Source organism: Penicillium griseofulvum (genome assembly GCF_001561935.1).
Source record: "Penicillium griseofulvum strain PG3 chromosome Unknown contig_6, whole genome shotgun sequence".
Taxonomy (NCBI): Eukaryota; Fungi; Ascomycota; class Eurotiomycetes; order Eurotiales; family Aspergillaceae; genus Penicillium; species Penicillium griseofulvum.
The window spans coordinates 547,837-572,790 of record NW_024467419.1 but is presented as its reverse complement, the minus strand read 5'-3'; the positions used below and the strand labels follow the sequence as shown (position 1 = coordinate 572,790).

The window sequence follows — 24,954 nt, the reverse complement described above, 5'->3', positions numbered from 1 at the left end:
GCAGGCGATGGGGGGAAATATTTACTCCGTGCAGGGAAGAATTTATATCCGGTTGAGCTCTGTGATTGGTTGAGGCTTCTTGGTGTTGATACGAGTTGACTCGCGATTTTAGAGGCCTTGCCTTGTAGATTGGGCTACAGATTGAATATATCGAGTCCAGCTTGTAGAGAATACCTCGCTAGAGTTTACAAGACTACACCGTACAAATTTATCTGATAGTTATCAGAAAATCTACAGATCTCATTGGATATACATATACGGAGAGCTATTGCCCCAAGAATTCACATATATCATTTTATATACTAGATTGGTTACTGGTGCTCGATCTTGTTGATAAGTGTTCCGATGTGGGGCAGCAGCTCAACAGCGAACTCATCGCCAGCCTTGATAAATTCCTTCGGGCTCTTTGCTGCACCGACACCAGGCGGGGTGCCGGTCAGGATAACTGTACCGGCAGGCAGCGTGGTGCCTTGGGAGAGGAAGCTGATCAGCTGGGGGACGCTGAATATTAGGTCACTGCAGTTAAATTCAATGTTAGTGCGTGCTATTTGGTATACCAGAAATGATGTAAAGTAAATATAACGTACGTCAACGGGCAGTTCTGCATTACACTGCCGTTCTTAAGACCACGAATATGGAGCTTGCTAGCATCGGGGATGAGAGCAGCCGAAACGAGGACGGGGCCTATAGATACGGGGTCAGTGCAAAATTCTTCCGAATAGTATAGAGCTTCCAGTTGACATACCAATCGGGCATGCGCCATCAAAGCCCTTGGAAAAGGACCACTGGCTCTGGTTCATCTGGGAAGTGCGGCTAGAAACATCGTTCGCGGCTGTGTAGCCAAGGACATAGTCGAGGGCCTCGGACTCGGACACATCCTTAGCATCACGGCCGATAACAATAACCATCTCAGACTCGTAGTCACCGGTGTTATCCTGCTGTGTAATCTTAGGCAGAACCGTTGGCGCAGGCCAAGGATCCGCTAGAGAGCTGGCCGGCTTCATGAACAATGTAGGGACTTCTGGGATTGGGAGGGCCATCTCCTTAGCGTGGGAGGCATACTAGTGCGCATTAGTAACTGTTTTTACATACCAAAGTTGAATGCTCTTCTCCTGTTGGAAACTCACATTCAAGCCAATACAGCGAATAGTTCCAACCTCGTTTTGCGCCAAAGGAGACAGAATGCGCGCAATGGTCTCCGTTGTCTCTGTCACTTTTCCAGGACTTAGCACTGAAGTGCCAGAGAACGGGCGCACTGCAACCTCCTTGCCCTGGTAGAGAGCCAATCCGACATCCAACTTGGGATCGACGGGTTCTCCGATTAGAACTTTGGCGGGATTCGACTTGGGGACAAAGCGCACCAGGCCTATTTTCTGTCAGTATAGGATCTGTACTCAATCTGATAGTTCTTACGCGAAAAGGTAGATGCGATTTTAGACATGATTGTATTAATTGGAGAGTAAAAAGAGGAAGCAATTAAATTGAAGCAGAAACCCCATATATGATAAGGGTTATGGAGGCCGATAGCGGAGTAAGTCTACCCCGGCGCTGTATAGGCCGGAGGGGCAGCCTCCCACAATGTGGGGAAGTGGGAGGGAGACCGATTTCAGCTTGGAGAATAAAAGCCCGGTGCTTGTCGCGTTTTGTGAATTATCATATCTCGTCATGTCTGCACCTAAGGGTCCCTTCCACTTGGTTACTGTCAATACCGCGCCCGAGCGCGCCAAGCGCCTCATCGGCCGGGTCGCCGAGGCTCTGAGTGATCGGTACACCATCGTCCACGTCGACAACTGCGAGAGTAAGTATATTTAGAGCCATTGAGAGTGAATGTCGGTTGACATAAAACTCGGTACAGAAATCGACGAAGTCGAGGCCAAGGTTAAGCAGCACAACCCCGAGGTTCTGGTAAGTTTGGCTTTGGAGAATTCATTAGATAGGATTCATATTAACTTCCTGAATAGTTCAGCGCCTCTATGTGGACCGCCGAGCAGGCGCAACATATCCACCAGATCGCCCGCTCTGTTCGACCCGATATCAAGCTTCACGCAATTCCCGAGGGGTTGCAGGTCGAGCGTGGCCCCGATGCCATTGTTGAATATCTAGTTGAGAAGGTGCCGGTGCTGTTGGACAGCTAGTGTAAATATAAATATACCCATGTCTCAATAAACGATATTCTTTCATATGAAAATGGTGATACTAAGTGCAGATCATTCGTATCACAGGTGCTAAGCCTCCTCAGCCTTGGCAATACCCTTAAATGACCTCCTTTTCCAATAGTTTTTTAACGAACACGAACAATGTCCCGCTTCGACCCTCCTTTGTACCTTGGCATTCAGGGTTCGGTAGACTTTACTAGGGCGAATAATTTTCACCGTCATAAGCCCAGGAGCTTCGTGCACTTTTTTTCTGGTTTTCTTCACAATTCGGAATGATGAGCTGACAATTTTATTTTGACGATATATGAACTGAATCACGATTTCGAGGAAATGTTACTCCGTTACCCCTTTGTCACTATTCTCGCGTTGCTCGCCGCGCCAACAGGAGTATTATCGCGGAAAGGTGATGGCTCTAGTGGCGGCAGTGGGAGCGACAGCGACAGCGACACCAATACCTCCAGCGGTAGTAGCGGTGGTTCCAATGACTCCAACGATAGCGATGACACATCTACATCTACTACAACCTCGGGTGGACTCAGCTGCAGAGATACCCACCGCCTCGACTATAACGATCTTCAACCTTCGCATTACGATAAATACAACCGCGAGCCACGCCGCGGCCATGCTAGTGCTTATAGCGACTTGGATGGTGTCTTCTTCAAAGGCGAAGCTAGTCTGAAATACACAATCATAACACCACCCACGAATCTGACAGAAGGCGACATCGTTAGTTCATCTTTGATCACATGTCCCGTTGGCAGACAATCCATCCGCATGCTAGGCGCCGCATGGGTTGCTGCCAAGGCCCCTGCTCCCGTGGGACCCGTCAATCCCATCACGATAGGTTTCAAAGCCTGGGAGAGCAACATACGCGTCTCGGATATCGATAATTCATACAGTGTGTGTGACAATCTGGATCTTGTTCGGCTTACCACAACCGTGGACTTGCTCGAAGGAAATGGAGTCCAAGCCATGGACGCCGTTGCGTTAGACATAACCCAGGCGGCTGATAACAGCAACAAAGTTCTGTTTGACGGAAGCTATGATCTCAAAGACTGGACAGATAGCGAACGGGACTCTACGGAGCAAGCACGATATGCCGATGCTGGACTTTACGATCAGATGATTGCTCTTCCGGATAGTTTATGCTCTGAGAGGAGCAAACTGGGCAAACTCCTCATTGGATGGCCCACTGGAACACACGTCAATGGGTCTGTGACCAATGAAACTCTTGAGTTGAATTTCTCTGGCGCTACAGTTGCTGGGTTTGAAAATTCTGGAAAAGGGCAGGACACAGACACAAAGGTAAATGTGACTTTCGAGCTCACATTCACGGGTAGTTTGGACACTGCGAATTCCTCGCAGGTGCTTCTGACAGGGGCGTCGAGTCATAATGCGTCGCTCATCAGCTTTGAGAGGGCGACTGGTAGTGCCACTGTCGCAAGTCTCTCACTGTACTGCGTATTCCTATCTTTATCGGTCAGTTTTGGGGTGATGGTTTTATGAACATGCAACTTCGGGAGGAAACATATCAAGGTTCCAATATCGAACGATTTTTTTTGTACTTCTATTTCGTTTCGGGTTATGAGGTCATTATGTACAAGAATAGCTGGCCGCTTATGCGGCCTTGTGATGTCTTTCCAGTGGTTTTCTCTGAGACTCCCTTTCGATGTCTTGTAAGTTTTATAAGTCGATGGTAAACGAATGCGGAAAAGGACTCCATTTGTGAAATGGACTTTGCTAAGTATAACATTTGATGAAAGATCGGAAACTATGAATCAATTTATTCCTTAATTATCCTCCGCCTTTCTGCTAGTATGTCAATAGGCTTCGAAACAACAGGGTACATGTCCAAACATCAAACCAAAACCCCCGCAACTGGGGGTAAGTAACCATCGCATAGTTAGTATCCATCTTTGCCTAAAACAGCCCGGTAGCAAGGTCCAGTCCTACTAAACATCGCCCGCAAGTCCTGGACGATAGATTCTGGAACCTCCCAAGCGGCAAAGTGACCTCCATGGGGATGCTCGGTCTGTTGAACAACTGGACCTAGGCCAGCAGCCCAAGAGGAAGGAACGACCACAATTTCACGAGGGAGGTGCGCAATTGCCAGTTTCACACGCGGGACGTAGGCAACCAACGCCTTGTAGGAGTCTCCCTTGATCGTTCCGCCATGGATGGCCTCATAATATATGCGGACACTAGCCGCGGGTCCGGCTGCGGAAAACCAGTAGATAGATACCCAGGTTAAGATCTCGTCATCGGTCCAGGGATACGAGTCAGTCCAGTCGTGCAGCTTCTCGTAAATCCAGGCTAACAAGGCAACAGGGCTATCTTCCAGCGCTGCGCCAATGGTCTGCGGCTTGGTGCTTTGGAGTTGGTTGTAACCATAGCCTTCTCGTTCGAACCATTTACTTCGCTCGCGGCCTGCTTTTTCCCGGTCATTGTATGGCAGCAATGCATGTTGCAGGGCTGCCCATGGGTTTTCCGTGAATTTAGGGGGGTAGGCCAACACCATGTTGATATGAGAAGCTTGGCAGTGCTCGGGGTAGAGTAGACCAATAGTTCTAGTAATCCAGAACCCCCAATCTCCGCCCTGGGTTACTGTGCGATTAACCAAGTTAGTTTCTAGCGTGGCTGATATATTCCCCTTCTACGCCATACCATATTGGTCATAGCCGAGCTTTATCATAAGCTTGTGAAGGACTTCGGCATACTGCGCAAGGCCAAACCCTCGACGGGTCACACCCGAAGAGAAGCCGAAATTTGGCAGTGATGGAGCCACAACGTGAAATGCGGGGCTATCGTCGTCGCCTATCAGCATCGGTAGCAGTTTTGTGACTTCAATGAATGACCCCGGCCCTATATGTAGACATCAGAGATCGCACTGTGGTAGGAAAAATGACGGATGAGATAGAAGAGGGATAGTTGCTACTTACATCCATGGCTAAAAAGCAGTGGAATTGCGTTCTTGTTGTTGCTGATTTGGTGGATGTCTGCATGTTCAACCATGTAAATAGCGAACTGTTGAGATCTGTATTACACGAAACTCACAGTGTATATCCAAGCTGCCAAATCCATCGACCTCGATCTGCGTTTGATACTGAGGCAGCTCATTCAACTTGGCCTCTGCCTTCCGCCAGTCAAAGCCGTTCTGCCAATACTTTACGAGTCGCTGCACCTCGGTGACTGGAGTTCCAAAATCCCAAGGATCTTGTTCGGAAGACTCTAGCTGAGTTGCGAATTTGGAAAGCGCTAGACGCTGCTGGAGGTCTTGAATCTTCTCATCAGGAATGGAAATCGTGTATGGTTTCAGTTGGTCGGCCATGATGAGGAGGTGATTTTGTATAATCAAGATAAGCAAGGTTATTAAGGCGGGGGAGGCAGCAGCCTCCGGGGGGGAGGCTCTGGTGAGATGACGTTAGCTGCAGATCCGGGCCCCCAGGGCTAGGCAGTTTGGGGGCCGAGTTTCCGTAACGAGCCCTTCACCGCCAGTCATTGCTCCCCCCGGGCGGGGGGCATCGTATATGCCGCTACGTCTTAACGCAGGATTAAAAGTTGTGGTAAATCCCGGATCTCGGACCCCCGCAAAGCCCACAAACGGGCTCGAACCCCTGGCCCATTGATGCGTTGGGGCCCCCATTAAAGCACATCTCGGCGCTGACAAATCGGCCTGTTGATGAATGGCCTTGTCAGGAGTCAAGAACGCGAACTGATTTTCGGCATCGATTTTACTCCATAATGATAGTACCTATCTCTATTATAATTGCTCCAATATATGGCTCAAGTTAGGAATAAGGATTAGTGCTGCTGTTGCTTTGCTTGTCAGAAGGAAAAATCTTGATTCTTAGCCTAAAATTGTTAGACCATGCCTAGGTCACAGGGAGCCTGAGGTCGCCCAGAATTTCAGGTCAACGGCGGGGTCTCCCGGGACGGGGCGCCAAAGTCGGTCAGCAGTCGGCTAGGAGGTTACACTCCATCTTGTTTAAGGCCTATAATTTTTGGGCCGGGGCTGCTGCCCCTTAGGTAGCCCCCGACCACAGGCGAGCCCTAGGCCCCTAGGGCCCCGGGGGGCCATCAACGCCGCTTAGTCAGCACACGGCTCGCAGTCCACGGATCCACGGTCTTTCCCAGGCTTCCCCATCGTCATTGATCCAACTCTTCCAAGGTTGCCATACCCAACCCAAAATCGGGATATGTTCGCTCTCCGGACGGCTACACGTGGTTCTCCAGGCCTCCGGGCTTTCTCCACAGCCCGTATGCTGCGGTCCGAGCTGGCATATCAAGTCTTTGGCCCGGAAAACGGCCAAGCTGTCCGAGACCCCATCCTGATTCTACATGGACTGTTTGGATCAAAGCAAAACAACAGGAGCATCGGCAAGTATGTTTACCAGCCAGTTATATAAAACGCTTGTTCTTACATATCTTCCAGAGCTTTGGCACGAGATTTGAAATGCCAGATCTTTGCACTGGTAAGTCTCAGCTCCTCGGAAATACATGCAAAAAACGTGAATACTAAACAAATGTGAACAGGATCTACGTAACCATGGTCACTCTTTCCATGCTGCCGAGCATAATTACGGTGCCATGGCGGAGGATGTCCAGCAATTTATCAAACAGCAGAAACTTGACAAATGCGTCCTGATTGGGCATTCTATGTACGTGGTCATATTCCCATATTAAGCGCACCCAAGCACATGGATAGCGCATATTATGTGCCTTTCTCATACTAACAATTTGTCAAGGGGTGCCAAAGCTGCAATGGCGGTAGCACTACGCGCCCCCGAACGCGTGTCAGCTTTGATCCCCGTTGACAACGCACCGGTGAATGCGGAACTGAAGAGCGATTTCCCAAAATATGTTCGCGGCATGCAGAAAATCGAAGCCGAGAAAGTATCGAAGCAATCCGATGCCAACAAAATTCTTGAGGATTATGAAGAGGTAAGATGCTCAACTTTTTGACGATTAGGGGAGACACTAAGCCTAGCACTGTCTTGTGAATGTTTGAAATTCTAACACTGCCCAGTCCCTTCCAATTCGCCAATTTCTTCTTACCAACTTAATACGCTCCGAGGAAGATAACACACTCAAGTTCCGAGTGCCGCTATCCGTCATTGGCAGTTCGTTGGATCATATGGCAGATTTCCCTTTCAAGGAGTCTGATAAACTCCAATACAATGGCCCGACGCTCTTTGTTCGGGGCACCAAGTCTAAGTATGTTTCGGACGATACTATACCGGCCATCAAGAAGTTCTTCCCCAACGCGCAGATTGTGGACGTCGAAGCGGGCCACTGGCTTATTTCTGAGAATCCCGAAGCGTTCCGCCAAGGTAATTCCCTCTTCTCGACAATAATTCTTAATATGTTTTGCTTACACGATACTAGCGGTCGTAAAGTTCTTAGAGTCGGCCTAACTGGGATCGGATGTAAGTCACGTGATTAAGATTTTAGACGTATGTGGGGGAGTGTTCATGTACAAATAATAATTCACACAGTGTTGTGCTGAGTAATAATATGAATGGGTAACAATCGCTGGTCAGGCTTTGCGCCTACCGAGTGCGAAAATGTTTCTAATAATGCTTTCTCTTAAAGCTGGCTCGCGTAGATATCGATAGCAAGTCGTAATTGGCGGGTGACGAAGAGGCGCACGCCGATGGTTATGCAGAACATGAGACATAGGTATGAGATCAGGTTTCGACCGAATCACTCATCTTGCTTGGTTCGCTTTCGCTTCTTGTTTGGCCTGCTTGAGGCATTGGAATTCTCTTCAGCCTGCTCCGCTCTCTTCTTTGCCTTCTTCTTTTCCTTTCTGCTAGTGCCCTGATTAAAGTACGCAGGGCCAGAAGAGCTAGAAACTGGCGAAGACTCGACTACCGAAGAGGATTCAGTCATGTTTCTCTCGTCATCAGAGTCTGTTACAGAGGACATACGCCGCTTTCCTTTCAGATTCTGAACCTGGCGGGGTTCGGCAGATTTGCCAGCATAGGGCGATTGATGACTGCTGCTAGGGCCACTGGGCGTTTGCACGAACGGTCGAGCTTGCGTCGCAGGACGTTTCAGCTTTGAGGCGCTGAATAAGGAAGTATCGGGACCTTTCCCGCTAGGAGGGACTGGCTGATATACACCTAGAGAAGGGCCCTTGGGAAATGACTTTGCTGTTGCGGGAGCCCTTGGGGTAAGAGCACGGCCATGTCCATCGATGCGCTGCTCCATTGGCTTATCGAGAGTATCGGAATCGGTTGCTTCTTCATCATCGGAATCGATGTCTTTTTTAGCACCGGAATTCTTTGCTGCTTTTCCAAGCGCCTTGAAAGTGTCTTCGGCTGTCCTTAGACGTTTGATGTACATCTTCACTTCATCCTTCAGCTCATTGAAATCCTTCAGTGATACCGGCGGTTTCTGTTTTTGAAGAGCTTCCAGCTTATCCCGGAGTTGGACAAGATCGTTATCTTCAGATTGGTTCTGAGCTTTCAAGTCTTGAAGCTGTTTACGAAGTGCGTCAGGGCCGGCATCATCAGCTGTGTTCCGATTTTTCAAAGCCTCAATCTCTTTCCAGAGTGAGTCAAGACCTGCAACATCCGCTTTGTTTTGGTCTTGGAAGTCTTTCAGTGTTTTCCGGAGTGTGTCAAGAGACTCATCATCCGTTTTTTTCCGATCTTCCAAGCCGTCCAGCCGTCTCCGGAGGTCGTTAAGATCTGTCGATGCGATAGAATTGCTCTCAGCCGCGGCTGTAGCTAACTCGTCGATCATATGTCGAAGTTGTTCAACTTGCGAGGTCTGAGTTTTGACCTCTTCGATCAACGGATCGATCCGTCCCTTGGCCTCGCTAACAATTTGGAGTTCTTCGTCCTGGTCATCGGCCTTTTGCGCAATGCCTGCGATGGTGTCCTCTTGGGCTGTGATCCTGTTATGTAATTCGCTACGCAGTTCAAGGTTTTTCTGCAACTCGGCACTATGCTCGTGGATGAGGCTTTCTATAGGTACAAGCTTGTCAGAAAGGTCCTTGACTTGTTGGAGCAAGGTCGGCAACTCAGTCAAAGTCTGGAGCTGCTCCGGTGGCAGCTGTGCTGCTTGAGATCTCTCTGTGCTGGTCTGGGCGTTTTGTGCGTCTGCCTGGGCCTTTGCTGTATCTGCCTTGAACAGCTCTGTGTCCGCCTTGAACGCGTCTGCCTCTCTCTTGAGCGCAGATATTCTGGCTTCAATTTCAGTTCGGTGGGTCGTCAATTGTCGACTGAGCTGATCGACAGAGGGGTACATTTTCTGCATGGCACATGCCATGCGATCGACCAAATCGCCTGTCATGAGGTTGTTGTATCGACTTTCTAGCGAACGGATTCCCGTAGCGTGAGTATCCACGTTCTCCACGCACTTTTTCAAAGCCTGGCTCAGTTCGGAGACTAGAGCGAAGCGATTTTCGACTCCATCTAGCCCACTTTGAAGATGGGTTCGGAACAGGTCCAAGGTCGCTGGCAAGGACGACCGAAACTCCTGAAGCGAGGAGGCGAGTTTCATTTGGCTCTTGGTCGTTTCCTCGGATTTTGTAACTAGGCCATCCACCTTGTGCGAAATGTCATTGTACCTCGTTTCTAGTTTCGTTTGGCTCAATTCTTGGTTCTTGCGGAGAGATTCCAACTCGGACAGACGGAGTAGATCTACCTCCTGGTGGAGTGTCTTAATAATGTTAAGAAGGTCTGCATGACTCTGGACTTTCTTTTCCAGAAACGTTAGTCTTGAAACCACCCCGCCATTAGGAATTGGAGTTACTTCTGATGAGAGCCGACCGCCGTTATCAACATTTTGGTGCTGAGTTCTGAGTGAGGCAACAAGATTTTCTTGGGCAGTAATCTGCTCCGTGGTCTGCTTCCTTTGAGCCTCCAAGTCAGTTTCAATTTGCGAAACTTGAGTTGACGCGCGATTATTCAGATCAGGTCGCTTAGTATTGAGGGACGTGAGATCGCTTTCAAGGGAAGAAAGTTTGACCGCAACCTGTTCATTCGTAGTTTTCAATTTGCAACCAAGGTCTGAGATGTTGGTTTCTAGCTTGTCGTTGAAATTTTTCATTTCTTCCTCAGCAGTGTCCACCATCTTCTTGATAGCAGAAACCTTGTCATTAAGTTTCTTGTCGACATCTTTCACTTCATCCTCAAGTTGGGAAATCTGTTTTGTGAATTGACCACTCTTTTTGGATTGATAAGCGACTGAGTTCGCAATTTTCTTCATGTAGCCCAGTGCCTCCTCCAGTCCACTAGGGTTCTCGATTGTATGCTGTACTCTGTCTAGTGATTCTTTAAGTTTGGCGATATCTTGGTCTCGGCCTTGCAAGTCCTTTTGGACTGTTTCTTTTGCAGCATTCCCGTTGATTGGATTGTCGCCAGGGGTTGGATCACGGCTTTGCCTCATTTCAATGATAGTGGACTCCAGGCTCGCAACCCTCTCAAGTGTCTTTTCGAGCTGAGGCTGTGGCTGAGGCTTCAACTGCGACAATGTCCAGTTGAAATTATCCTGCGCCTGGTTGGAGAGTGATCGATGCTGCCTGATCGATTTCACATGGTTGGCCAGTTCATCTTTAGCCGCGTCCAGCTGCTGCTGAAAGAGAGCGATGACGCTTGCGTATCCTTGCGATTGCTTCGCTCTTTGTAGGTTTTTGGTGAGAGCAGTTATTTCCTTTTGAAGCCTCTCTTTCTCTTCCTCACCCTTACTCACTTTGATCAATGAATTGACCAAATCTGAGATAAGAAATGCGCCTTGGTGACTAGGCGCACTTTGGCTTTCTGTGGACCCAGGGCCTGGAGCGCTATGAGGGATCGAGAGTTGGGGCACTTGTGGGAGCGAGTTGGTGGAAGGTCTCGTGATGAATGCAGGTTTTGCGGGGATTTGGTGTGACTGTTGGGTGTTTGACGATTGAGGATCAACCGATTGCTTAACAGTTCCGGCAAGCCGAGGATCTTGCGCCTTCGTCGTAAGTGGCACAGACGGGAATCGGCCCGAGAGTCGCTTGAGAGGATTGGGGTTAGGAGAGTCAACATCCATTCTGCTGGACATATTCCCTGAAATGAATGTATTGCAAAATACTCATCGTATTTGCAACAGAACCGAAATGGGGTACTTGGGAGGACGACTCAAGAGATGCAGTGTGTACCACAGCCCTAGAATGAAACGCTTAACGCGCAGTGTTGCTTGATCGATGTACCATGAGCCCGTAAAAAGATATCAGGAGCTTGCACAAGTGAGGAACGCGTTCACTACTAAAACTGTCAATGAGGTACGATGCTTGTAGGTTACAAGCGCCTGGTTGATCCGCTTGAGGTGGTCAGAGTAACTCCGCAAGTCAGATCAACATGGGACTAGCACCAAATTCGCGAAATTTGTTCAAGTGACGCAGAGACAACAAGTGGAAATGAAGTCAAACGGATTTCTTTGAGAAAGGTAAACGGAGGAATTATTATGCCGGGCGGTGACGATGCACTTCGATCTGCGATCTGCCCTGGCTCTCTCTCTTCTTTTGCTTTTCTAGAGCTCTGGCGCATTTTCCCAACATAATCTTCCAGTTCAAAATACATTTCCGTCTGGAGTTTTTCAAACATGGCCGTAGTGAGTTACAATACTTCTATCATATCTCCGCCGTTGCTAACGCCAAAACAGCCAATCTCAACTATCGCAGAGGGCAAGGAGCTCCGGGGACTGAACCTCATTGCCGCCCATTCGCACATCAGAGGCCTCGGTGTCGATGCAGACACTCTTCAACCTCGGACATCGTCTCAAGGCCTTGTGGGTCAGGAAAAGGCCCGGAAGGCCGCCGCAGTGATTTTGCAGATGGTGAGGGAAGGCAAGATTGCCGGTCGCGCTGTTCTGATCGCAGGACCTCCTAGCACTGGAAAGACAGCAATTGCAATGGGCATGGCACAATCTCTTGGACCGGACGTACCTTTCACCATGCTTGCTGCTTCTGAGATTTTCTCAATGGAGATGTCGAAGACAGAAGCCCTGACCCAGGCATTCCGGAAATCCATCGGTGTGCGCATTAAGGAAGAGAGTGAAATCATTGAGGGTGAAGTTGTGGAGATTCAAATCGACCGAAGTGTTACTGGCGTGAGTGGATATTTACGCGTTACGAATCATTAGCATTAGATACTGACTACCTGCAGGGCAATAAACAAGGAAAGCTCACGATCAAGACCACGGACATGGAAACAATTTACGACATGGGAACCAAGATGATTGATTCGATGACCAAGGAGCGAGTAATGGCAGGTGACGTGATCTCGATCGATAAGTCCTCGGGCAAGATCACCAAGCTCGGTCGCTCATACGCACGCTCTCGAGACTACGACGCCATGGGCGCCGATACCAAATTTGTCCAATGCCCCGAAGGCGAGCTTCAGGTTCGCAAGGAGATCGTCCATACCGTCAGTCTCCACGAGATTGATGTCATTAACTCGCGTTCACAAGGCTTCCTGGCCCTCTTCTCCGGCGACACGGGCGAGATTCGGAGTGAAGTTCGGGACCAGATCAATACCAAGGTGGCTGAATGGAAGGAAGAGGGCAAGGCAGAGATCATTCCTGGTGTCCTGTTCATTGACGAGGTTCACATGCTCGATATTGAGTGTTACTCCTACATCAACCGTGCCCTTGAGGCTGAATTGGCCCCCATCGTCATCATGGCTAGCAATCGCGGCCAGTCACGCATCCGCGGAACTACCTACACCTCTCCCCACGGCCTACCCCTTGACTTCCTCGATAGGGTGGTCATCGTCAGCACACAGATGTACTCTGGTGACGAGATCCGTCAGATCCTCGCCATCCGGGCGCAGGAGGAAGAAATTGATCTTTCGCCTGATGCTCTCGCCCTTCTCACCAAAATTGGTCAGGAGTCAAATCTGCGTTATGCCAGCAACATTATCACTACCTCGCACCTCTTGAGTCAAAAACGCAAGGCGAAGGAGGTCAGTGTTGATGACGTCCAGCGCAGCTACCGATTGTTCTACGACCCTGCTCGGAGTGTGAAGTTCGTCAATCAATATGAACAGCGCTTCATTGGTGACCAAGGTACTGTTAGCTTCACTGCTACTGCCAATGGCGACGCCATGGAGCTTTCTTAATTAGGTTGCATGTTTTACTACTGGGCTATTCGGTGGGAAGTTAAGCGGGTCGAAAAAACTACACTGGATTTTTCATTTTGTTTTTACTTTATTTTTGTCGCATCACACGATGTATGATAGGACTGGCGCTTGTTGAGGTGATTTTGGCCTTTGAGATTCAATTGCAGTCCTCTGTTTTGGAGGATCTGATATTAATATTTCATTCATCAATGGTATTTTGTGTAGCAATCTCGTAGCTGATAGGGATTATTTTACAAGAAATTGACAGTGCCACTCCACGGCTCTGAATCTCCAATTTTACGGAACTCAACGCCTTCGCCGAAGTAGCCCGCATTCTTCCATGAGTCCATCATCGCGCTATCATATGGCCCATGGGCATCCCCTCCATCTCTGGCGTCTGACCACCGATATTCCCACATGGTCGGACCTTGCTCAGCCACTCCGTCCACAGGAGGGTCAATCCATTCCTCGCCCGTGTCATTGCGGTACTGCCGTGTGAGCATTTCGCGTTCTGTGTCGTAGATGTCTATTTGGCCGCGGCCCATCAAAATATCGGCAGCACCAGTAATAGAATCAATTGCTTTCTTCCGTGCCACCTCGTTGGGGTCCTCATCTGTCATCTCGATATCTTCGACGGCCTTCTTCTTGTTCTTCTTGTTTTGCCACTTTGGCTTTCGACGAAGCCCTTTGCCCAGTCGGGCCAGTGCCTCGAGTACTGTTTCGCCGCGCTCGAGGTGGATTATGATCGTCTTCAGGACATCCGCTGTCAAAATGCTGTCGTCCATTCGGTCCTTCTCTTTGCGCTCAGCATCGCGTTGCTCAGCAGCCTCTTTGGCCTTCTTTATATCTTTCTTGGAAACACCATCCAACCACGAGTCGTAGGCCGCATCGGGGTCTACTGCTTTGCGGACGTAGTTACCTTGATCGTCAAACCGACCCTCCTCTTGTTCTGTTCGCATGTTGAAAGCATCCAGTAGGGGTGCGTGCTTTTTCTTCCCACCCGCGCCAAGTTCCTCGTCCACCTCTTCATCCACTCGGGCTCGCTCCTCTTCCCCGACCTCACTATCGCTTCCATCTTCGTCGGCGTCAATTCCGGCTGCACCATTACTCAGGTCGACATGCAGCGCTCCTCCGCCTTTTGAAGAAGCGACTTGACCCTCGATTTCATCGTCTCGGAGGAAGCGAACGGACTTCTTGTTCTTGTTTAAAATTGCGTCGCCGTCGACCTCCTCTTCGCCAAAGTCTTCTTGTAGTTCGGCAAACATATCATCATCTTCCGCTTCTTCCTTGGCTTGTTCGCGCTTAGGTTTATCTTGTTTGTGCGCGGAAAATCCCTCGTTCGAGCTGTCCGACTCGTAACCCTCGAGATTAACCGCCTTGCGTCTTACTCTCTGGCCACGTCTGCCAATCTCATCGGCGTCCAGTACTGCGTCTTCTTCTGGCGCATCGGCTGCAAGAGCTGACGGGTTGCGAAGGTCGAAGCGGGGCTTCTTGTGCTCTGAGGCATCCTCGCCGTCGTCATTGTAGTGGGCCCTGGCAAAATCTTCGCCTGCGCGCTTGGGGCGTGGCAAGGAGCTCGACATGGCTCTTTTATCGGTGTTCAGTTGAAACTAAATGAGAGAGATAATATTGCGCGGAATTAACAGGTAAATCACCTCTGAGAGAGCTAATTTCCTTGTCCGGGGTCGGAGCGGAAAATCATGGCGGAGCGAGCTGCGTCACTGACGGCGATCCAACGAGCGGCATATTGTACCTCCAAATAAACCCGACCTCACTAATTTCTCTTTACCCATCTTTATTCTTTCAAATTTTAAGACTTTAATATGGTGAGTTAATTCAAACTATTCACCCCGCTCTCTCAATCTTCACCCCTCCTAACTAACAGCTTCAGTACCGACCTGGTTACTGGTCCGACGACCCCATGGATGGAGTCCTGGGTGCCGGGATGGCGCGCCCGGGTGCTACGTCCCGTCGCTTCGATGAATACTATCGCTGCTATCCAGTGGCGATGCTTCCTGGCCCCGAAAGAGAGAATGTGAACCATGGCGGCAAGGTCATAATGCCTCCCAGCGCGTTGGACAAGCTCACCCGACTTCACATTACCTATCCGATGTTGTTCGAGCTTCACAATGGTGCGAAAGATAGGATGACACATGCGGGTGTTCTTGAGTTCATTGCTGAAGAAGGAAAGATATATTTGCCATTCTGGGTGAGTAAGACAGACTCCTCAATGTGCTGTAACTTTACTCACACTCCGTGCTATACAGCTGATGCAAACATTACTACTGGAACCCGGCGATCTTCTTCAAATCAAATCGACAGACCTCCCCCCGGGCCAGTTCATCAAACTCCAAGCACAGTCGACCTCCTTCCTCGATATTAGTGACCCAAAAGCCGTCCTAGAAAACGCCTTTCGGAATTTCTCATGCCTTTCCAAGGGCGATGTCTTCACTTTTTCATACAACGATCAAATATACGAGATGGCAGTGCTTGAAACAAAACCCTCTGGTACCAAGAATGCTGTGTCTGTTCTAGAGACCGACTTAGAGGTTGATTTCGCGGCTCCGGTTGGATTTGAAGAACCACAGCGGACCAGCGGGACTAGCACGCCTGGTAGCGTCATTAGCGGTGGGAAGCTTCCAGCTGGTGGACTATTACACCCCCATGGAACCATGGCACAATCGATCAACTACCCCGCCATTGCCCCCGAGGCCACCGATGCTGCCACAGGTGCCCGTGCGGCGTCATCCAACTTCCTGTCTGGAGGACAGCGTCTGAATGCTAAGAAGGGCAGCAAGACTCCGACGCCCAACCCTTCTACTCCTACTCCTGGTGCATCAAGTCCCTCACACCCACCTCCAACCCGAAGAACCAACGGCCCACAACCACTTCGACTCCCACCCAATCAGCTCTTCTTTGGGTATACAATCAAGCCTGTGAAACCCCGTGATGAGAATGGTCGAGTTGTCCCAGATGACCAGCCCAAATTCCAAGGAATTGGACAAACATTGCGTGGGAAGCGAAAGGATCTGTCCGACTCTGCCACCGCCTCCGGCAGCGAGGCTGAAAGCAAGAAGAAGGAAAATACTAAAAAGTCTGACAGCGGTGGTCGTACTTTGGGGAAGCGCTAATGTCTGCAATGATTTACTTAACCTACGCTTTCATGACTCTCCTGGGCTTTTAGATAGTTGAAATCTCTAGATTCTGCGGCGGGATTTCCTTCGAGGGCATGGCAAGGTTCAACATGGCGTTTGGGGAGTTGTTTACTTTCAGTTGAATACATAAAAGCCCTTGAAATAAAATTTCATTGTCTGAATATTTCCCGTAGGCAGTTCCATTCACCGTGTTCTATCTTGGTTTCTAAGACAATGGTATTTTTTCCAGTCTTTTAGACTCCGAATCGTGAGATCCCGGGGGATTTTACGACACTCCAAGGAATTTTTTTATCATGTCCTTTGGAACAATCAAACTTGTCTTCTACACGTATCTGCACATAAATTCAACTAGCAAGTAAGTCATGCTGACCAGAAACGGCATCGTATAGTTCGGCTAGTGCGCACGGCTCTTGGCAAGCCGATGATCGCCGTCCACAGCTGTCCAACTCGACTAACATCGATCTTGGACCAAGGGGTTGCGTCATGGCCACAACAGCTGAAAACGCTTTGGCGGCGTTTGCCAGACTGGGCCCGTCAGTCTATCTGCAAGACCCGCCCAACCCAAACAAGAAGGCGGATCCGCCAGTGATATTCCTTGCTTTTTGGATGAATGCACCCCCGCGCGCGTTAGCTAAATACGTGATCGAGTACAGACGACTAGTACCATCAGCGCGAATTATATTCGTCACAAGCTCATCAAATGACTTCATCTGGCGCCTGGGGACCCAGACCCGGAGAGCCCGCGTCGCCCCAGCCGTGGAAGCAATGCGCGGTCTAGTGACCCCTGAGAATCCAGTGTTTGTGCACTTCTTTTCGAATGGAGGCATGTCAAGCACGACAAACGTATTGCAAGCCTGGAAGAATACAACAGGGACCCCATTGCCCATGTCGGCAATGATTCTAGATAGCGCACCGGGCAATCCTAGCCTACGAGCGGGACTCAAGGCTTTCTCTTTTGCGCTTCCGCAAATGTGGATCTTGCGGCTACTTGGCAAAAGCTTGCTTTTTGTTTTCTTGGTTCTCTTCAAATTGATCCATTCCTTTTCCATATTTCCGGATCCTATCTCCCTTGCCCGGAAGCTCATCAATGATACATCTTTGGTGCGAGCGGCTAACCCGGGTGGGACTCTCAGTCGTTGCTATATCTACTCAGATACGGATGATTTGGTGGATTGGCGCGATGTGGAATCTCATGCTGCGAACACCGAGACTGAGGGTTGGACGGTGCGCCGTGAACTGTTCAAGAACTCCCCCCATGTTGGACATATGAGAGCTGAGCCTGATCGGTATTGGGGCATTGTTAAAGAGTACTTGGGAGCCTTGGTATCGGCGTGACCGATTCCTTTCCTTTGTGCCTTTCAGTTTTGCTTGGGCTTCTGTAAGACTAGAGCGTTACGGACATCATGATCTGCGATAATCACACATGTATGTTAGCCCCATACATGATTATATAGGCTCAAAGAACAGTCCTGGAGGAATTCATTTCCATCTTTTGAAGGTCAATTTCTTTTTTCATACAGCAAAATTTCGCAATTCCATGGTCATTCGGTTGAATCACTATGACTGATTCCCCCAGATCACCACAATTCAGCCAAACGGCCGAAAGAACCGGAGCCAAGTTCCGCAACTCCCTCCGGCATCAGCCATTGCGATATAACCTAAACAAGACGACGACACCCCTGCATCATTACTACCGCCCTCGTTTTAAGTGTCCCAGGCTTTATTCTTCTTCCCTTCCAATCATCATCTTTCACCCATTTGGTGTTTGTGTCTGATATTGTGCAGGTCATTGCAAAATAGACCTTCTTAAAGTAAGATTTGGCACCCTTCGATGGCCTTGTTTTATTCTGACTGAGAAAGATAGCCTCACCATCATATCACTCTTGAGGACTTTGCCTTGGCATACTGCTCTTGACTAAACGCAGCAATGTTCAAGAATAGCGCCAGCGAGGCGAACTTCCTTAACACCAGGGCACTGAAAGACACCCGCTTCGCTCTTCCGGGATTCAACCGGCCACTAGACTTTGCTCCAACGGAGAAAAATATTTATGGCGTGGAATGTCGGAGTATGTTTCCATCTGCGCTAGATGATAGAGACATCGAAGCAGGATTCGCGGAGTAAGTGCAGATTCCCCAAGACCCAAGAGGTGCTCAGTACTGAAAGTTCTCCTAGCCTGCCTGTCTTGACCCTCCGTGAGATACGTATGGTAGAATTCATGGAGGGCTTGACTGATATTCCTGAGTGGTGGAAAAAGGTCAGTGGTCCAATACGCCGAGACTGATCATTCCGCTGAAATCGTTTCAGGTCTTTGATCCCGCCACACAGGAGGAGTGGAAAAAGGCCGCCTTGAACAGTGGCAAAGACATTACGCTCAACATGGCTGAATGGATTATTGATGAGCTTCAATTTAAAGCCATGATCTACGAGACGACAGATGTAGTCGCCCTGTACAATGGCGATGTCACCAAGTCCGACACAAACATGCCTGATTCGCTCTTGCGCGAGATGAGATCCCAATTCCAGGTGCTAGAGTTCAGTAATAAACAATTACAGTACTTCTATCCAGGAATTCTAGGCAAAGAGCGAGATCTCATTTCCATGGCATTGTATGCGCTCGTTTACGGCACGACCCGCATTCTCACGGACAGGGTCATTGGGATCGATGATTGTCTCGACTACATCGGCCAGGGCGAAGTGATATCTTTCCCAAAGGAGACTGGAATAACCAGAGAAGACATTTCCTGGCGCGTCTTGGCTCGGGAGGATATCAAGGTCCGGCCTTACAGCCGAAATTACCAGGTCCTTCCTTCAGACTGGGAACTCCGCGAGGATGGCCGATGGCACCTAGCCACATACATCAACAATCTACACCCAGTCAAACACAGGAACATCTACAAGCTCATTGAGGAGGCTTTCAATTGCTTAATTCCGCAGTGGAACGCCACTTTGACTCCCCTCAAGGACATGCTCCATGCCCGTGCCCGAATCGAATACCACAAGGCGGAGTATTACCCAGTCCCGAAGGAAGTTACCGCCCAGGCACCTCAGATGCATCCAAGAGAGGCACATAGTGAGTTTGAAGTGCGCATGGAGAAATGGAGAATGGAGAACTACCGCGCTATCCAACCCGACGTAGGCAAGTTCATACCCTGGGCAGTCCCACCCTGGTTGATGGACAGACTGCCCGAGGACCTGCCCAGTGCCGTTCGCATTGAACGAGGTGTTGATATCAACCGGGACTACAAGGAACGTGGACTGCAGGTGATCACACGTCTGTTGGGCATTGATCTAACTCCGGAGGAACCTATTTTCGAGACAACCTGGCATGCCGAGGGTACGATGGTGAGTTCGAAAGCTCCAAGAGGCCCCACAGTACTTGATACTAACAAACTATGAACCAGAATGAGCACATTTGTGCCGCGGCATTCATACCATACGACCACGAAAACGTCAAGGACCCGTACATGCAATTCCGCAACATCGTGGAATCCGACACGCTCAGAGAAATCGATCACGAGCCAAATGACTACATCTGGCTGCAGCAAGTTTTTGGCCTGCAAAATGGCGAACCGGCCATCCAATACCCAGGTTCCATCCTCGCCAGAACAGGCCGGGTGGTCATGTACCCGAGCACTTTACAACACAAGTTCACGCGCTTCGAGCTGAAGGACAAGACCAAGCCTGGGTACACGCGAGCTTTGGCGTTTTTCCTTGTCGATCCTAATATCCGTATCATCTCCACGGCCAATATCCCGCCGCAGCGTTTGGATTGGACTAAGGACATCCCAGAGACTGGGGACCAGCTCAAGGAAGCTATGCAAAAGGTGGCACTTGATAATTTGAATGACAGGGGTGGTATGCCGATGAGTCTGCAGGAGGCTTTGGATATGAGGGTCAAGCTTTTGCAGGAGATGGGGGAGTTTACTCGCTACCAGCATGTGGTTTTTCAGTCGAATGTTTTGATGCTCTAATGTGATGGGTGTGGTGTGGTTTCATTTTCTTCTCTTCTTTTCGTCTGGTTGTTTTCTAAACTGCAATTTTGTTTTTGTGAGGCTTACTACTCAGCTGGCTCTGTCAATCCAAGGTGCACTGGTTGAAGCACCAGCTACGTGCTACAGAAAAGAATTAAGTAGGTAAAGATGATATTAAATCGCCGCGCTATGCCATTCATTCGTAAGACCAAGTATGCACATGTCCCATTTTTATAATCCCCAACTCCAATCGACACAAAGTCAAGTTCAGAGCTTAACGTCCCTTCATCTCAGGGAACTCATCGTCAAGCTTCAGACGAGCCGTAACGTTCATACTCATCAGTTCTTGGATGAGAAGCTTCGCAGCATAGGGAATAACCATCTTCACAACGGAACGAGACGACTTGCATCCAGGACACCAGTTCAAGTAGCCCATGAAACCACACTGTTCGCAGACATCCACCTCATGGCGATCAGACGAAATCATCAGACGCTCAAGTAGCAGCTGACTAGTACCGTACGCAATCAAACAATCACGTTCCATCTCACCGAGACGCAGACCTCCGTTACGTGAACGACCCTCGGTAGGCTGGCGGGTGAGAGTAGCAGTGGGACCCTTGGCACGCGAGTGCATCTTATCTTGAACCATGTGCTTCAGTTTCTGGTAGTAGATGGGACCAGTGAAGACATAGAAAGGCAGAGCCTCACCGGTGATACCGGAAGTAAGATAGTCTTTGCCACCATAGCTGAAGCCTTTTTCAATTAAAATCTGAGACATTTCTTGGACGGGACTGCCGCCGAAACAAGTACCGTAGCCGTGTTGGCCGGACAGAACACCTGCTTTACCGGCAACCAGTTCCAACATCTTTCCGACTGTCATTCGAGAGGGGAAACCGTGGGGGTTCATGATAATGTCAGGGTTGATGCCTTGGTCTGAGAAGGGCATGTCCGCCTGGTCGGCAATAATTCCGACGACACCCTTCTGTCCGTGACGGGAAGAGAACTTATCGCCGACCTCGGGGCGACGGGTTTGCCGGGTCAGGACCTTGATGAGCTGCGTCTCGCCTTCAGTGGCAGATACCAGGACCTTGTCAATGTAAGAAGGATCCGGCAGCTTGTAGTTCATGGATGCCTCGATAACATCTCCACCGCCAATGTCGGAGCCTGTGATTCCCAAGGAATTTTGTACTCGGGGTGTGACCTTGTTGATGTAGCTTTCGCCGGAATTAACCATCTCGCCGACTGCAGCCAGGCCATCGGACTCCAGAAGCGCGTGTTTGCGGATTGGAACGCCATTCTCGTATGTCGGGCCTCTGAGAGAATCCTTGGCTCCGTTGGGGTAACTCTTCAGCGTCGTGACGTATTTGCGGAAAACCTGACAACGTCCAAAGCCACGGTCCACTGATCCCTTGTTCAAGACCAGGGCATCCTCAATATCGTAACCCGAATAACTCATCACGGCAACAGTCGCGTTCTGACCGGCAGGTAGTTGATCGTACTTTGTCAGCTCAATGGTTCGTGATTTAACCATTGGCTTTTGTGGGTATACCATGAGGTAAAGAATGGAATCAATTCGCTGGAACTGATTGGAAGCAATGGCGCCAATGGCTTGTTTACCCATGGCACATTGGTAAGTATTACGCGGAGACTGGTTGTGGTGAGGATAAGGGATCAAGCCAGCAACAGCTCCAAGGACTGTGAATGGTTCAATCTCAAGATGGGTATGAGTACTTGAGATGTCCTTCTCGTAGATAGCGATATAGGAGTCGTTCTCTTCGTTCACGTCGAGGTATTCAACGAGCCCTTGTGCAAGGAAGTCGTCGAACTCCATTGTTCCATCGCGCAGCTTCTCGAGATGCTCAACGCCGACAAGAGGTTTGCCATTCTCCACGACGATAAGCGGTCTGCAGATTCGTCCATCATCGGTCGCGACATGAACGGCTCGCTGATGGTGATTGATGTAAATGCTGACAAATTCCGAAACCCGGCCCATACGGCGCAGTCTTCGGAAAGCATTCAGGAAGGACTTGGGGCGTCTGGTCAAACCAGTCGGTGTGCCGTTGATAGAAATTGTGTAAGCACCCCGAGCATAGAGCTGCTGTCCACCCACACTCGATATGTCTTCGACGCCGAGCATGAAGATCAAGTTTCGCACCGGTCCTTCTTCGTCATTGGTCGTGATATGAGTCATGAGGGCCAAGTTCTTGACCAAACCACATGCCTCACCTTCGGGGGTATCTGCAGGACACAGCATTCCGAACTGGGACGGTTGCAAGGCACGAGGACCACTGACCTTACGGGTCTTCTCGAACTGACTGCTAATACGGGTCATCATACCGAGAGCTGCGATGTAACTCAATCGGCTGAGAACGTGAGTAACACCCGCACGTTCCATACGGAAACGCTTCAAGCTCCAATTTCCTGTGGAGATGGCTCGGTTCATACCCTGAGTGATATGATTTCCATGCATAGTCACGATAGTCCAAGCATCGAATTGCTCAGCCCGATTACGCTTGTTCAGAACTTTGTCGATGTTCATCTTGATATCGAAACAGAACTTCTTGAACAGATCTTCAAAGAGAAGCGCTAACATTTGACCCGCCAGCTCAAGCCGCTTATTTCCAAGATAATCACGGTCATCCACTAGGGCTGGGTCACTCTTTGCCATCAGAACGCGACGAGCCATGTGAGCAACGTAGATAGCCTTGGGCCGGAAGTTCATATCTTTGACCTCGATATGAGAAATAATGACAGATGCAATGGCCTCAACTGCCTCTTGCACATGAGTCTTGCGATAAGCGGCTTGTTTGCGGTTGATCTTGATGCGACAGCCGATCCACTCAAGAGCTTGTTGTTGGGTGTAAACATCGACATTGATGGCCTCCTCGAAATTTATAGCGAAATCATCTTGATATAGACTGTCATCACCAGTAACCATTTGCATCATTTCCTTGTCGGTGTGGATGCCCATGGCCTTGAGCAAAATGACGATCGGGATGTCTTCATTGAGCACGTTGTGCTTAACGTAGAGTCTGCCTTTTTTCGAGACAATGTAACTCTTGGATTTACGCTCGTTGGAGGAACTATAGGTGTTAGTAATAGCAGAATGAGAAAGTCTGGACATAGACATACCTGGTAACCGAAGCCTGGACAATATCTTTCTTTGGATCGGTTTCGACAATAATTCTGTTCTTGCTCAATTGTTCTTGTACAAGAATAACCTTTTCTGTTCCGTTGACAACAAAGTAACCACCGGGGTCGAGGGGGCATTCATTGAGGACGCTCATCTGAGCAGGTGTTTTATTCGACAGCACACACTTAGAACTGCGGAGCATGATCGGAATTCTTCCGATGGGGACTGCTCGCCGGATAACCCTTTGCCGTCCACGGACATACTCAAAATCAACAAGAATGGGTGCGGCGTATGTAGTGTCTCGCAGTCTGCACTCTTGCGGCGTGATCGTGGACTCGAAATCAATTCCACCATCGCCTTGCTCGTCGGCTCGTCGAGGCGAGGCAACGTAGATATCGGTAAACTTGATGTAGAAATTGTGGTCCACATCACTTCGAATTGTGGAGCTTGACTCGACAATCTTCTTCATTTGCACCTCCACGAAGTAGTTATATGAGTCAATGTGTTGCTTCACCAGCCCTTTGACCTTAAGGAATGCTGGCAGCAGGTTCCATTTGTCCCTGGCCGTGTCGATCGGGTCTGTAAGCCCCTTGTTGTAGTAAAATGGTTCCAAAAGCGCATCGAATGGATCTCTAGCTTTGAAATTCGAAGCCGGTTCAACTTTTCTAGGCTCGGAATGCTGGTGAGGCTCAGGAACAGGGTTTGACTGGGACGAGCGCTTGCTTTTCGTGGGATCAGTCGCCGATCGATTTCCAGCCTAGCCAAGTAGTAGAGCAGTCAGTACGATTATCAAAAGTATGAGACTTGCGACTAGAAAAAAGTTTTGTTACCTCTGAAGGACGCAGCGGTCGACCAGCCGCAGAGGGCTGTGGCCTTTTGCGCGGAGGCATTTTGGTTAGACGGCTGAGGTTCAGAGATATTGATCCAAAAAAAAATATCCCAGGCAAACTACTCAGTTGTCCAAAGAGAAGCTCACAAGGTGGATTCTCATGGAGGGGGAAGATTTGAGGAAATTGGAGATAGCTTAATAAGCCGCCCGGCGGGCCGGTTGAAGCTGATAGTTGCCTGAGGCATAAATCGAGCCTCATACTTGATATATAAGAACAAGAGTAGTTGCCCGCATATGCGTCCTCTGTATTCCAATAGTCTGATTTATCTGGCTCAAGATGATATGGGGACATATGCCAGATAAGACTCCGATGTCTTGTTTCGATGTTCTTTTCAAATGTCTTTTTAGATCTTTTTTCTTCTCGGTGTTATAGAACCATAGTCATTAGTTATAGACGTGCCACCATGAATGGAAATAATAGGACGGACATCTGGAGTACGGGGTAGACATCCAGGGCTTACACTGTACGGTGTACAACAAACCCTAACTGTACACTGTACACTTTCCTATGTATAACCGGGATTGTCATTGCAATCAATGACATATCTGT

At 49.4% G+C, this 24,954-nt stretch overlaps 12 protein-coding genes across 12 annotated transcripts; 7 read left to right on the top strand and 5 right to left on the bottom strand.

The window, feature by feature from the left end:
• Positions 1–311: 311 nt before the first annotated feature.
• PGRI_073460 (fumarylacetoacetate hydrolase family protein) lies at positions 312–1,441 on the bottom strand (the record flags this gene model as incomplete). Its single annotated transcript, XM_040795060.1, has 5 exons — positions 312–516; positions 588–684; positions 746–1,061; positions 1,128–1,366; positions 1,414–1,441. 5 exons carry the CDS (start codon positions 1,439–1,441, stop codon positions 312–314), a joined length of 885 nt encoding a protein of 294 aa, XP_040652737.1.
• A 137-nt stretch (positions 1,442–1,578) lies between these two features.
• On the top strand, positions 1,579–2,135 carry PGRI_073450 (uncharacterized protein; the record flags this gene model as incomplete). Its single annotated transcript, XM_040795059.1, has 3 exons — positions 1,579–1,798; positions 1,856–1,905; positions 1,962–2,135. The coding sequence occupies 3 exons, from the start codon at positions 1,579–1,581 to the stop codon at positions 2,133–2,135; spliced, it is 444 nt and encodes a 147-aa protein (XP_040652736.1).
• A 351-nt stretch (positions 2,136–2,486) lies between these two features.
• On the top strand, positions 2,487–3,662 carry PGRI_073440 (uncharacterized protein; the record flags this gene model as incomplete). The annotated part of the gene is made up of 1 exon (XM_040795058.1): positions 2,487–3,662. The coding sequence occupies one exon, from the start codon at positions 2,487–2,489 to the stop codon at positions 3,660–3,662; it is 1,176 nt and encodes a 391-aa protein (XP_040652735.1).
• Positions 3,663–4,059: 397 nt separating this feature from the next.
• On the bottom strand, positions 4,060–5,484 carry PGRI_073430 (epoxide hydrolase family protein; the record flags this gene model as incomplete). Its single annotated transcript, XM_040795057.1, has 4 exons — positions 4,060–4,760; positions 4,821–4,970; positions 5,096–5,152; positions 5,211–5,484. The coding sequence occupies 4 exons, from the start codon at positions 5,482–5,484 to the stop codon at positions 4,060–4,062; spliced, it is 1,182 nt and encodes a 393-aa protein (XP_040652734.1).
• Positions 5,485–6,352: 868 nt separating this feature from the next.
• Positions 6,353–7,570, top strand: PGRI_073420 (uncharacterized protein; the record flags this gene model as incomplete). Its single annotated transcript, XM_040795056.1, has 6 exons — positions 6,353–6,537; positions 6,589–6,628; positions 6,690–6,814; positions 6,902–7,097; positions 7,183–7,486; positions 7,542–7,570. The coding sequence occupies 6 exons, from the start codon at positions 6,353–6,355 to the stop codon at positions 7,568–7,570; spliced, it is 879 nt and encodes a 292-aa protein (XP_040652733.1).
• A 289-nt stretch (positions 7,571–7,859) lies between these two features.
• On the bottom strand, positions 7,860–11,186 carry PGRI_073410 (uncharacterized protein; the record flags this gene model as incomplete). Its single annotated transcript, XM_040795055.1, has 1 exon — positions 7,860–11,186. One exon carries the CDS (start codon positions 11,184–11,186, stop codon positions 7,860–7,862), a length of 3,327 nt encoding a protein of 1,108 aa, XP_040652732.1.
• A 552-nt stretch (positions 11,187–11,738) lies between these two features.
• On the top strand, positions 11,739–13,255 carry rvb2 (RuvB family ATP-dependent DNA helicase reptin; the record flags this gene model as incomplete). Its single annotated transcript, XM_040795054.1, has 3 exons — positions 11,739–11,747; positions 11,799–12,245; positions 12,302–13,255. 3 exons carry the CDS (start codon positions 11,739–11,741, stop codon positions 13,253–13,255), a joined length of 1,410 nt encoding a protein of 469 aa, XP_040652731.1.
• Positions 13,256–13,506: 251 nt separating this feature from the next.
• On the bottom strand, positions 13,507–14,838 carry PGRI_073390 (GYF domain-containing protein; the record flags this gene model as incomplete). Its single annotated transcript, XM_040795053.1, has 1 exon — positions 13,507–14,838. The coding sequence occupies one exon, from the start codon at positions 14,836–14,838 to the stop codon at positions 13,507–13,509; it is 1,332 nt and encodes a 443-aa protein (XP_040652730.1).
• Positions 14,839–15,078: 240 nt separating this feature from the next.
• Positions 15,079–16,386, top strand: PGRI_073380 (polyubiquitin-binding protein UFD1; the record flags this gene model as incomplete). The annotated part of the gene is made up of 3 exons (XM_040795052.1): positions 15,079–15,081; positions 15,147–15,464; positions 15,523–16,386. The coding sequence occupies 3 exons, from the start codon at positions 15,079–15,081 to the stop codon at positions 16,384–16,386; spliced, it is 1,185 nt and encodes a 394-aa protein (XP_040652729.1).
• A 507-nt stretch (positions 16,387–16,893) lies between these two features.
• PGRI_073370 (TMEM53 family protein) lies at positions 16,894–17,745 on the top strand (the record flags this gene model as incomplete). The annotated part of the gene is made up of 1 exon (XM_040795051.1): positions 16,894–17,745. The coding sequence occupies one exon, from the start codon at positions 16,894–16,896 to the stop codon at positions 17,743–17,745; it is 852 nt and encodes a 283-aa protein (XP_040652728.1).
• Positions 17,746–18,337: 592 nt separating this feature from the next.
• On the top strand, positions 18,338–20,382 carry PGRI_073360 (DUF4246 domain-containing protein; the record flags this gene model as incomplete). Its single annotated transcript, XM_040795050.1, has 4 exons — positions 18,338–18,528; positions 18,584–18,665; positions 18,716–19,753; positions 19,813–20,382. 4 exons carry the CDS (start codon positions 18,338–18,340, stop codon positions 20,380–20,382), a joined length of 1,881 nt encoding a protein of 626 aa, XP_040652727.1.
• A 274-nt stretch (positions 20,383–20,656) lies between these two features.
• On the bottom strand, positions 20,657–24,405 carry PGRI_073350 (DNA-directed RNA polymerase III core subunit RET1; the record flags this gene model as incomplete). The annotated part of the gene is made up of 3 exons (XM_040795049.1): positions 20,657–23,465; positions 23,515–24,272; positions 24,346–24,405. The coding sequence occupies 3 exons, from the start codon at positions 24,403–24,405 to the stop codon at positions 20,657–20,659; spliced, it is 3,627 nt and encodes a 1,208-aa protein (XP_040652726.1).
• Between the last annotated feature and the right edge of the window lie 549 nt (positions 24,406–24,954).